Source organism: Cricetulus griseus, chromosome 6, assembly GCF_003668045.3.
Source record: "Cricetulus griseus strain 17A/GY chromosome 6, alternate assembly CriGri-PICRH-1.0, whole genome shotgun sequence".
NCBI lineage: Eukaryota > Metazoa > Chordata > Mammalia > Rodentia > Cricetidae > Cricetulus > Cricetulus griseus.
In genome coordinates, this window is record NC_048599.1 from 42,100,894 (window position 1) to 42,114,305 (window position 13,412).

The 13,412-nt window shown below is 37.2% G+C and overlaps 1 protein-coding gene across 1 annotated transcript in view; it reads right to left on the reverse strand.

The window, feature by feature from the left end:
• The window catches only part of Ankef1 (ankyrin repeat and EF-hand domain containing 1), a 16,502-nt gene extending 3,305 nt beyond the window's left edge, over nt 1-13,197 (reverse strand). Inside the window, exons 1-6 of the mRNA XM_027421680.2 lie at nt 12,852-13,197; nt 7,312-7,511; nt 6,213-6,362; nt 5,498-5,621; nt 2,178-3,000; nt 731-957 (exon numbers count right to left, since the gene is read on the reverse strand). Coding sequence (XP_027277481.1) covers nt 731-957; nt 2,178-3,000; nt 5,498-5,621; nt 6,213-6,362; nt 7,312-7,511; nt 12,852-13,197 — 1,870 coding nt within the window. The remainder of the gene's footprint in view (nt 1-730; nt 958-2,177; nt 3,001-5,497; nt 5,622-6,212; nt 6,363-7,311; nt 7,512-12,851) is intronic.
• Between the last annotated feature and the right edge of the window lie 215 nt (nt 13,198-13,412).

Consider the following 13,412-nt stretch of genomic DNA (forward strand, 5'->3'; position numbering starts at 1 on the left):
CAATAATTAAAGTAAAAGAGGTCATGAATTTGAAAGAGAACAAGGTGAAGGAGTAGATGGGAGGGTTTAGAGGTAGGAAAAGGAAAGAGAAATGGTGTTTATTATATTATAATCTCAAAAAAGTTTAAAAACAAAACTTTAAGGAGCTTCAAATATTCTAATTTTGTTTTACTTATTTTTGCCATCAGAGATAAACTTTTAAATGCACTGGAAATGGAAATAAATAATGGTATTCCAAGTTTAGTTTGTGCATATACAAATAAAATAATTTTAAATTATATATGTCTAAATATGTGAAAATATGTGAATTATCAATATATTTCTGTAATTTGATCAATATGCATTGTAACCAAAGTAGCCTTTAGTAATCATAAAATTAAAGCATATACCAAAGATTAGAAAAAAGTACTTACTGTAATGTAGTAGAAAAACTTTCTGTCATTTGAATCTAATGAATAAAAAGAACTTTGGGCTTGTTTCTTCCATTTTATTGCCAAGGGTTTTTTTGTTTTGTTTTAACTTTAGTTTAAAAAAAATAATCAGCCCACAAAGATTGCAAACATAAGGAGCTTAGCCTTTGAGCCAACGATTTGAAAAACGCTGGGTACCAGACATGCTCCTCAACATTTAACAAAGACCTGTATTTCTACAAGAACAAAATCAACAGCATTTGGAATTTAAAAATCAGTCCCCCTTTCTTTCCTCAAACATCAATAATACAAATGCATACCTCTTCTATTTTCAATCTGGAATTTAGCTCCAATATCAAGTAGGTATTTTACAGTGTCCAGTCTACAGCTTTCAATGGCTCTACTTAAAGGAGTGGAGTTGTTGATTGACATTGCATCTACTGCAGCCCCAGATTTAATAAGAAGTTCAACAATGTCTTGCTGGCCAGCATGGCATGCAAAATGAAGTGGAGTCCACAGAAAATTATCTGTTGCATTAACATTTGCCCTGTATGATAAGACAGATACACTAATTAAGAATTCCAATTATTCTAAACATTGGAACCTAAAAAACTCAAAGTAAAGAATTTCATTCAATTTTACCCTTACTAAATTATCAATTGGAAGAGCTCTGAGGAAAGTAAATTACCCAAATTTTGTTTTCATATGCTTCCAAATGCTTCTGTTTTGCATTATTTGGCAGTCTTGCCTTCTTTTGTTTATATACATATAAACAAATGTATATATTTGACTTGAAAAGTTACTTAGGTGCTGGTTTTTGTAAAGATTAAAATCTCAAAGAAAATTTGAAATCTATTTCAAGTGAAAATAAAACTGATCAAAAAGATAAAATTTACATTAGTTCACACACATTGTGTCTACTTTCTCTATGTGCTCTGAAGTTTAAATGAATGATCATTATTTTAAAATCTAAGCACTACAATGTATTATTTAAAATTTGAGTCCTCATTAGAACTTCCCTACCCTAAAGTTATTTTTAGTTACTCTGTCTTTTGATAATAGGCAAATGAATGTCTTTGACCTGAAACACTATAATAACATTAAATGTCTTTTCTCATGGATTTGCAATAATTGTGCTGATAAGAACATTGCATATTTTAACTCATTTAATCATCAATGAATTCAGAGCTGGTCCTTTTAGAGCTGACTGCATACTTGGGGAAACGGAGGCATACAAGTGTTCAGAAACTTGCTTCCAGCTATACAACCACGACAGAAGCAGAAATTAAACCCAGCAATGGTTTTAGTTTTCAGAGATAAAATGAAAAGACCAAGTTTTAAAGATCTCTATAGATGAAGCAAGGCGGCCGTTCCTGTCTGGAGACGGATGGTGGGAAATGGGAGAGGTAGGGATATCCTTTATCACCGTGCCTGATGCCTTTTGTCATTGTGGCAGTTGTTCTACTTGTATTTGCTGTAGCACTCCATAAATGAAGAGGAAGATTAAAACGTGAATCGGCACCACCTCACCTTAGATATGGCCCTCAGGCAGGGCTGAGTTGCCCCATCTCTAGCAAGAAGCAGCTAGAAGACATTTCCAACCCAGAATGAAAAGTGTTTGCCTTCGCTTTGTGATCATCTTGGTGTGCTGCTGTCTTTGTGCAGCCACAATCCCATGTGCCCCACCCCCTTGTCTGCATCCTCGTCAGGTCATTGGCTGTCCACTGCAGTGGGGGAAATAGCAAAACCCCAAACCTGAAAGCATACCCCTTTTCAAGAAGAAACTTGACCACATCCAAGTTGCCACTGGCACACGCTGTCATGAGGGGGGTCTTGTATGAACTATCCTTCATATCCACAGGTATTCCTGCCTCGAAGGCCTTTTTCAGAGAGGACAGGTCTCCTGCCATGGTGATAAAATTAATATTCGCGAAGACTTTCCCAGGTTCATCCATGTACCACACTGAATCGTCTTGGATGGGATGATCAGGTGGGTGGTCCCGGTTGAACCTGCTACAGTCGGAGACATTCTGGTAGGTCTCGATCATGTAGTAGGGCGGGCCTCCATCTGGTCGCCGTGGAAAGGCGTTCTCTGGGATGGTGCAGACCGGGAGAGGTAGAAAAAACTTGCCTTTCTTTGGCTTTCTGCTCAAACTCTTTTTCTTTTTCTTAGGCCCGAAAGATCCCAAGACGAAAGACTTGCTTAAGTATTTGGTTCCCTTAAAGAAGTCATTAATGTTGATCCCGCTTCCCCGGCTTTTTTCGTGCATTTGAGCAATCTGAAGCAGCTGATCTGGGGTGGCAAAGTCTTGCCTCTCTTCCAGGGTCACCACGAAGTCGTCTTTGCTGACGGAGCCATCACCCCTGTCCACGAAGGTAAAGGCTTCCCGAAGGAAAGCCTCGTGCTCTATGGACCAGTCATGCAGCCTGAGGGCCCAGATTGGGTTGGGATTTTTGACTCCAGGTTTAGCGAGTTTAGCCGCAGTCCGCTCTGCTCGACGAATTTCCTTGCTTGCAGCTTTGAAGCCTCCGTCTTTAGCCACAGCTCGGGGTGTTTTATGTTCCAAATTTTTCCATTTCAGTTCACATCCTAAAAAAGAACCATCATCACTGTTAAGAATGTGCCGAAGTTAACTGCTTGGCCCCACAAAATGACACTCCCAGCTATTTTCTTGAGTTTGTGCGGTCAGAGTTTTGTCCTTAAAATTGATGTATAAAGAACACATTTAGCCATTGTAATTACCAAAACAAATAGCAACTTGTTTTCCTCAGAGATTCACTTGAGTGAATTCTGAGACAAGTTTACAGTATGTATCTGGTCATCTGTCTCCCTGCAGATAGATAACTTAGATAAAATGTAGATGTTTGAAACAAATGTCAGCAAATGAAGTATGTGCTGGAAAGATGATGCTAAGAGCAAAGAGGGAGAGTGCCCTGGCATTCCATAGAAATTTCTGGATCCGAAGAGCTTGCACAGGACTCCCTCAGTTCAGACTACAACAGGATGCCTAACAGATGAAGAACTAATTTGTTTAATCAAAGTTGAGCATTCCGGACTTGTGTTTATACACCAGATAAATAGCAAACTTCATCATTTTACCTCTTTGATTAAAATAATAAGATATAAAATTAAGAAGTCTGAGCATGTCTAACCATATCAGGGAATCTGCTTATTGCTACCAAGAAGATTATAATGAGTCTTGAGATACTAAAAGTCCATTATATAAATAAGTCAATCCATAAAGACGTTCTTTCTGTTTTTTGAATCTTGACATGGACTAGGCAGCTGTTTTGCTAACACAACAATAAAAGTATACAGGTGGCTGTGTGGGAATAAGACTATTTCTTAGCAAAAAAAAAAAATGATGCCAAAGAAGCTAGCCTTGTCAGACTTCAGGGTTCAAGGCATTGTCCTTTTTCTATGTGTTGGGGAGAAGACAGAAGACACCTAGAAATATAAACACCCTGCCTTTCCCAAAAACAAGAAAGGGAAAAAGAAAACTATCATCAATGATTTTTAGTTAATTCTTTACTGGAATTGTCAAAAGCTGCATATTTATGCTAGGGCCAATAAACCTGATAGTAATAAGAAAAATCTCAGAGGGGTATGTGACAATGGAAGTTTTGAAAGTTTCACACTGGACTGTTTTAAGAACTGGGAAGGTGGCTGGGACAGTCCCAGGAGGAATCTCATAGCATGGTAATGCCACAGACATGCAGCTGCTTTTGCTTGACTGCTTGGCTTTGTCTGGGATTCTCAGCTCACAGCACCTCTCGAGCCAGTCCCTTCGGGTTCACCCCAGAACTGAGGGCTGGGAGATTTTAAGCCCACCTCAGCTTGCCCTACTAGTTAGAAAACCGTTTGGTGGCTAAAACACTGGTATTCCTTCTCATCTTGCCTGAAGATACTTCCAAACACTCCACGGATCTCAGAGCATCTTCAGATATTTGCTTTAGAAAAATATCCTAGGGTTCATCTGGGAAGATAGACTGTTTCTTCCATCACTGGGTCACGCCTTCATTAATAACCCAAGCTCTGGCCCTTTGTTTCTCAGGGCTGCATTCCAGTATTGTATCCTAGGATACATCATTATCACTGGAGTACATGTGTGGTGACATTTGTCCCAGTAAGAAACCGTTCAACATATTAAAGATGATTAAACTAACTCATTCTTGAAAGATTGGTAACGTGTAGAGATCTGCATTGTTACAAAATGTCAGAAAAAATGCTGATAGTGACAGATTTAATAATTATGCAGTTTATTGGGCAAGAATTTTATATGACAGTTTCTTATTTGTTAAAATAGTTTGTTATTGGGAGAAAAATGGGCTTATAAAAGTAAAACCAGGTCAATTATGTTATTAGTTTTGTGGTCCTGTTAATCATATATACTAATGGTTCTAAAATTCATTAATGGAGGACAGAAAAAGAAGACACTTTTATTTTACAATTCTTTGAATTTTTTTTCTATTTTTCATAAGCTAGAAAAGATATAAAATTTAACAAAGTACAAATATATCTCTACTGGAATTAAACTTTAGATGTACAATTAGTGGTGACTGATAAGGAATATATCTATATTGTTCAACTAACTAGTTAGTATTTCACTGTAAAGAATTTTCTAAAGTATAGTGTGCACTAGATACATGTTAGGTATTGTTTATATTGAAAACATTCCATAAATCTTTTCATTTCATTTTATTTCCCAGGAAGTATTTCCCTTATAACTACAAACTACCGAGAAATATTATTTTAATTTGACATGCATTTAAAAATAAAGTAACTAAAATTTCAGATAAAATAAAATTATTTCCAATACTTTTCTTTCTTGAGGTTCATGGTGAGTACCTTAAAATAAGAATATTAATCCATTGTAAGCATTTTAATATTTAGTTAACCTATGAAAATCACCCTTTGGATTTAGGTTTTAATTCCTCTTATTATTGGATTCATAGTTCAATGGGTGACTATATGAGAAAAAATTTCATTTTCATCCTACATTGGGTGAGAATTGGTAACTGAAAATTAAGTAGATGATAGGTGATATGCCTGAATTTCCTAATCATTTATGAACTATCAGTTTTACCTCGCTGAGCTAAATATTTACAGCAATCTGCAAAGCCACCCATAGCAGCATAATGAAGTGGTGTGTTCCCATTCATGCCAATCAATCCCATGTCTCCACTGTAGGCAAAGAGAAGCTTCAATATCTGCAAAATAAACAGGGCATGGAAAAATAGAAATGCTCATTTACTACAAGAAGACTGGCAGCTAGACCTGTGCTATCCAATCTATTGTCTATTACCACATGTGGCTGCTGAAAATTCAAACTAAAATGAATTTTTAAAGTTCAATTCTATAGTCTTCTTCGACACATTTAAACTACTCAAAGGCCATGTATGGGCTAATATGCTGCTGAAGTATAGATGGGTTTTTATCACTGCCAAAAGTTCTATCAAGCAGCCTTCTCACAGATGACAAGAAATAGCCAGGCATCAGTGGCTTCAGAGGCATAACACAGAATTTTTCTAGGTGGCAGGACTTTTAAGTGTCCTAATCCACGACACGGAAACATATTACTAGTAATATTCAATGACTATGTTAGCAAATATATAGAAAGTTAGCAAATGAATAAAACTGGTAAAGAGATAGGATATATAGTCAGAGTTAAAGTTTTAGATTTGGGGAAATCAAGATGATAAACTTAGAAAAACACCTGCCTTCGTGTAACCTACATGAAAAAGCGAGAGAAAAGAAAGAAGTCTTTAACAGTCAGATTTGAAGTAAAGAGCAATTATTACATCAAAAAAGCCTCCTTTGGCAGCAAAATGAGCAGCGTGGTGTCTATCATTGTCAAATGCATTCACTTCACCTCCTCTTTCCAATATGCCTCGAACTAGCTCCACCGCCCCTTCTCTTGATGCTTCCATCAAAGCCGTGCGCCCTGTGGACTGGACATAGGACAAATCAAATGCTGTTTATACTTTTATGAAGGAACAATGGTCAACACAGACATTTGCTGAATACACTGGGTCTTAGCTTTATGCTAAGATGTTTAATGCTCTACGTTTTTATTGGTTTCACCTAAGAAAGAAGGAAGCATTCAGTCAGTACTGTGTGTGACTATCTGAAATGGAATTTTAAAGCCAGAGTCAAGGTTGCTCTTTGTACCGCAGTATGAGTGTCATGCAATCAACATATATTTCTACATAGATAGCAGTGTATAAAATCGAAGTGGAGGCATTAAAATTAGGCAGCATTTTTTCTAATGAGAAAAAAAATCTATTTCTGAATGTCTGGAAGTGATAATTACAAAACCTGAACACCCCGAATTAGTTAGCTAGGAGAGGTGTATATATATATATATATATATATATATATATATATATGCAACAGAATTTTCTTTCTATGGAGATACATTTTACTGGGTGCCAATGATACCCTTTTCTGTTTGCTATAATATTTTGACAATATGATTAATTAGGACCAATTTACAAAGACAATTAGCAAGTATAGAATAGCAGAGGTATAAAGACAATGAAAGTATATCAGCTTCAGCACTTTGAATAGAGATGAACAAGCAAACAGAACAAGTTTACCATGGCTCCCCCACATCCCACCTTGCCTTTTTCCCATTCATTTTGTTTGAGATAGGGTCTCATTGTCTCATTATGTAGCTCTGGTTGGCCTAGTGTGTGTAGACCAAGATGGTTTTGAACTCACAGAGATCTGCCTGACTCTGCCTCTCAAGTGCTAGAACTAAAGGCATGCATGACCACGCTGGGCCCCAATTTTACTATGATTAAGTGCAAAACAAAACAAAACAAACAACCCCTCCCAAACCCAACTACTTGACTGTGTAATATAGTAAAGAAATATTAATCACAGGGATAGTCATACTGAGTTGATAGCATTAGGATTGGCTCCTTTTTCCAAAAATGTCATGCACATCTCCTTCACATCATGTGCTTCTTCACAAGCTTTGAGGAACACTGGCTTTCCTTCGTAGGTGATATTGTTGACATCTGCACCATGATCCAAGGCAATCAGTGAACATCGATAATGCCGCTTTGTGGGTAAAATGCAGTAAAACAAGATACCTGCAGAAAAACAGTTCCACAATGTGAATTCCTTGTCCAGTGCCTAGTGGCCAGCCCCCAAAACATATATACATACATATGATATTATATGGATGCCTTGAGTTACTTTTAGCAATATATAGAAACATATATGCATATTACTAACTAATGAATGAAAACAGAGGTCAAAAATTTGAAGGAAAGTGCCGAATGGTATATGGGAAAGTTTGGAGGGAGAAACATTGTAATTAAATTAAACATTTAAAAAGAAAAATTAAAAATATTTATATGTTGAATCTGGCAAGAAAAAAAGGAGAATTAAAAAGACCATAAGATGTGTTTTTGACAGAGTTAGAAAACAGTTACAATTTAATCTTACAGGACTTGAGCTAGATGAGAACTGGAGTCCTTGATGGCCCTGGGATTTGGCAACTTATGGTCTATACCCCCATGTGACTCTTCAACTCTTGAGGGCTATGTGAGCCGAGAAGTTCCTTGAGTATCCTGAGTTCCAATGGAACCAATGTTTATAGGGAGCAGGCTCTTGATTTCAGAGCAGCAAGAGGAGAAACCAAGTCCACTCTACCCTCATAGTAAATCACTTTGTTCCACCAAAAAGAGCTAAATGCTAAATCTTCATTTAGCATTGATAATATATTGGGTCCTATAACATACTCTATATCAACATGCCAAAAATGTGCTGTGTACCAGATGTTGTTACAACCCTTACAGAGTGGTGGTAAGCATGCTGTAGCATAATAAAAGTTAAATTCCAAACTGACTTTGTAATGAGCTTGCGCCCCCCAAAGAAACTCCATTCAAAAACCAACAATAGCCCCAAGGAAACAAATATGCCAACTATGAAAAAGACACCATAAGAAAGATAGGGAAACGGATAATAAAAGCAGGTAAAAAAATTCTCAAAAAAACCCAAAACAGTTAATGGAAATGATTGACTAGCTTGTTGTTAATATTAGCCAAGAAACTAAATATAATGCATTGAAAAATAAAAATGCAAAGATAAACACCGAAAAGGACTGAAGAGAAAAGAGGACAGAAAGAAAAGACAGGGATTGAGCCAGCAGGTCTCAAGGAAAAATATTAAAGTTTAAAAGTCACAGTTGAAGCAGGGAAAGAAGAGCAGAGCCTGTACCAACTATGGTCAAAGGCAGGAGAAAGTCACAAGAATGTAGAGGTGACTCTGAGAAGCAAAGATGACCCAACACGTGATCTAATAACAAAAGACAACACATATCAGGAAAGTCATAGAGCTACAATGACAATTTTGTGAATGAAAAAGACTGAATCTAAGTATCAGAAGGGAACACTTGCTTAAGAACAATCAACACCAGGTAAAGCCAGGTGAAGAACGTGTCTTATGGGCAAAAGCTCAACTCCCATCTAACACGAAGTCAGGCTACTTCCAAGACTTTGTGTGGGAACATTACAAGCAAGATTATCTTTTAAAAAGGGGCTCTAAAATGTCACGGGAAAAGAAAACAGAAAAATTTTATACCAGTCAAGCTGCTGATCATTTGTAGAACCAACTTTTAAACACACACTTGACTACAGATATAAGAAATCAGCAAGAGAAGTCCAAATGAGTGGGCTAAAGAATTCTAATATAAAATCCAAGTCTATCAATAGGGCAACAGTATGCATTAGAGTCTCTGCCATCTCTTCAATCATAAACTAAAGCTAAATTGCTGGAAGAATTCTAGGTACAGACAGATAAGTTCATTATAATGTAGAAATCAAGTAACAAAAATTTGGAAAGGTGAAGGGGAAAATAGATAACATAAGCATATGATATTTTTCTAACTTCTGCTGGAAATCAAGATACTTAAAGAACATAAGGAGATAAAGGAAACAACAGTATTAATTGAGAGGACGAAGGGATTCACTGGAGAGCTAGGTTATTATAACTGACCATACAACAGAGTGGTGGGAGGTTTCTGTACCAACATGATTCTTCACAAATAGAATCAATGTGTACAGCTGGATGATACAGTTTCAAATGTGCAGAAAGCTATCAAGGAAGCCATTAAGGAAAGTAAAAAAAAAACTATTAGTTTTAGAAAAAAAAAAACCTAGAACACATAGGAAGATACTTTTGTATACACACACACACACACACACACACACACACACACACACACACACACACAGGCACACACGTGTAATTTCATAATATAAAATAAATTGACAGTTCTGAAGTCCAATTTATAGACACTTAGACACATACAGTGTAGATAAAATCACACTATTAAAAGTGAAGTTATATATGAAATAAAACCCTAAATGTACTTCATATACAAAGACACACCTAAAACAGGATTACTTAAATTTGGAAAAACGAAGAGGGGCTAAAAATGTAGTTCAAAGATAAAGGACTTGTCTAGCTACTCAAGACAAGACGCTGGGTTTTATTCCCAAACTACAGAAGAATTAAGAAGGAAGGGAGGGAGGGAAACAGGGATAGCTGCATGGGGAGCCAGTGAAGACATAGTTAAAAATAGAAAACCAAAGTTTTCTAGTCTATACAGAAAGCAAGAGCTGAGAGCCAGAGGATCAGGGAGTTTGCTGTGATAGTGTGTCTCCTAGTAATGTCAGCAGCTACACCCAAAAAGCAGTCTCACCCACCGACTGCTCAACATGAGCTGAAACAGGGTAACACCTATAGGCAAGTCAAAGAGGATGGAGAAAAGTCTACAAAGCCTCAACCCTCCACAAAAAAAACGACAGGCAACTGAGGAAAGCTGTGAGCAGGAGGAATGGTCTTCCCCAGGGAAGAGGACACCATTTGGTTGTCCAGTGACAAATGGTCAGCCCTGAAAACACATACAGGTAACATTGTATGAACTGAACAGATTATATTTAGGAATATATATATATATATATATATATATATATATATGCCGTGACGGAAGAAATATGAAGGAGGAGAGCAGGGATGGACACATGGGGTGGTTTGGGAAGAGGAAAAGGAAGGGAGAAATACTGTAAATATAGTATAATCTCAAAAATAAAATACAATTTAAAAAGGAAATTAGAGCTGACCAAAACATACCAGAGAACCAAACCAAATCAAACTCTGAATGTAATACTGAACCTAAAATTGTTACAAGGACCTAAGGTGCTTGTGACGTAAATAATTGCAATGATAGCTTCTGTAACTCAGAACTCAAAGCCTACAGCCTATGTCATATCCTTGTGATAATGAATTTAAATATTCTGTTTTCTTGTCCTGTAGAAAGACCATGAGTCAGTCAAACTTCAAGGACCAGGAAACAGCATGTATCATGGATTACCTTGTAACAAACAAAGTGGTGCCCCCCCCAGCTGAGGGTGTACAAGCCAAATAAGGCTCCCTGGGAGGGAAAAGAGAGGGCCTTTTGTTAACAATCAATCAACTTACAAGGTTATGTATGCAAAACACATTACATTTATTTGAATTCATATTTTGTTTCTCCCCATGTGACTTATATTGTTTTTTCCATGTTCATTTTCTCAGTCCTTTATTAACTTAATACTAAATTGAATGAGCATAAATATTATACATATGGCTGTTGCATTTCCTACAAATATTTATTTGACCTTGTTCCAAATTTTACTTTACATTAGTTTTTTTGCTAAATATTGTCTCATTCTGATATATTCTGTTTGATTTATATATCTTGGCTCTAAACTAAGAAAATAAACTTTCCATCACAGTGTTTTTCAGAGTTTATTCTACACAACTTAAAGTATGTTTGATGCCATGTGGAACACTACTTCATGGTCAAATACACATGCAAAATTATTTTGACTTTGTCCCAACAGGAACAAGGCAGGATGGCTCAATGTGTCTTATTCAATGAATTCAGTAGTAGGACCAGTTTTACATGTGCCATTTTTAACATCCCAATGACTCCATGGTTCCTGGAAGGCAACTCCGATAATGTCATTCTATGAAACTTTGGGGTGGATGGGTTCTCACTGTGTAGCCCTGGCTCAACTGAAGCTCTCTATGCAGAACAGGATGACTTGAAGCTCACTATATAGACCAGGTTGGACTCACATTGGTATAATCCCTTTACCTCTGCTTCCTCGTTGTTGGGATTCTAGGTGTGGGCCACCACGTTGAACCATTCTATGAAATGCAAACAGCTGTGTTTTCAGTACTTAAAAATTTAAACTGCATTTGACCTCTAAACGTATCTGAAGTATGTGGTTCTAGTGCAAGCCATATATCAAATATCAAGTTGCCAGAGTTATGAAATAAGTTTTCCTCCTGTCAGAAAATATTAACAATGTAACATGGGATTCTTTTCTTCAGTGTAGGTTAGCGTCTATGAGTTTGTAGTTGTGGCAATCCTCTGGGACAACTGATTCAACCTGACATTTTACATTGAGTCTGTTTGTGATTATTTTGTTAATTTTCATGAGGCTGGTTCAACTGTGGCCTGGACCTCAACTAGGCAAAAATCCCCACACCATGTTTTTGAGACTGATAACTTGTCAGTGGAATTACACATGTAATAATTCTCAATAGCCACCATAGTTTTCTCATGATCTCAAATGCAATCTTTTTTATAGTAACCTGGGAACCAGACAGGATGAAAACCACCTAAAGTCCTAAGTCTACCACGATCATGTTTTAAAATGTAAGGAATGCTTCTATCTAAACAAGATTTTGTCCTTCACCATAGATGACTGTAGCACTAGCTGCATGGGTAAGGCTGAAGGCTGTCCTCATTAAAAAGAATCTGTCAAGCCAGACATGGAGGTCCCTACCTCTAATCTCACTGTCTGAGAGCTTCACCCAAGATGACAAAATTCAAGGATAGCCTGAGCTGAGACCTAGTACATGAATGGACTTTGGAAGCCCACTCCACATTACAGGGATGCTCTCTCAGCCTAGACACATGGGGGAGGGCCTAGTCCCTGCTCCAAATGATATGACAGACTCTGAAGATCCCCCATGGAAGGCCTTGTCCTCCCTGGGGAACAGAAAGGGGATGGGATAGGGAGTTTATTGGGGGGGGGGCGGGGAGAAGGAGAGGGAGAGGGAACTGGAATTGACATGTAAAACAAGCTTGTTTCTAATTTAAATTAACAAATTACTAAATAAAAAGAATAACAAAAGAAACCATCACATATAGATCAATCTAGTTGCTTAATTTAGGTGAGTGCTTTAAGAACTTGTTTCCCTATGTTATCCCTAAGGTGTTTCAGATTATGAGAAAACTATACGTTTCAGTACAGCAAGGGAACTGAATCTTTTACTTAAGATCTTATTTCACTTCCGAAGCTAGGAAACTTCCTTGCTTTCTGGCTACAAAGTGAGCACATTGTGAAGGACAGAATGTGGAGTTTTACCTTTTCCTTCATTATCAACTATGGTCATATCGGCTTTGGCTTTGGCTAAAATTTCCATCGACAGCTCATGACCCAGCTCTGCTGCCCTCATTGTCGGGGTACAGCCCATTCGGTCTTGCACATCAGGGTGAGCGCCAAGTCCAAGGAGAAAGCTAACCATGTCAATGTCGTTGGAAATGGAGGCTAAGTGGAGAGCACTCAGGCCATCAATGGGTTCAGTGAAGTTGATTAGCTCAGGGTATCCAAGTCTGGTCAGCTTCTCTATCTGCTTTTTGTCTTTGTTGCGAACACACTGAAGAACCCTGTAGATCTGTAAGTTTTCAAGTCTCTTGTCTGCTAAAGCCATGTTAGAATTCACTTCTTAATAATGCTTTCTGGACTAAGATGAAAACTATAGAGCAAAAAGGGAAAACAAAGAAAGTTAACTGTTAATGTTATTTTTTTATTAAGCTACAGTATCTTAAATAAGTAAATATTATAATTTAGTTCAACTGCTTCTTGAAAATACACGCAGCTGGTATAACATTAAAATATTTCAATTTTCCTAGAGTAATTAATTCT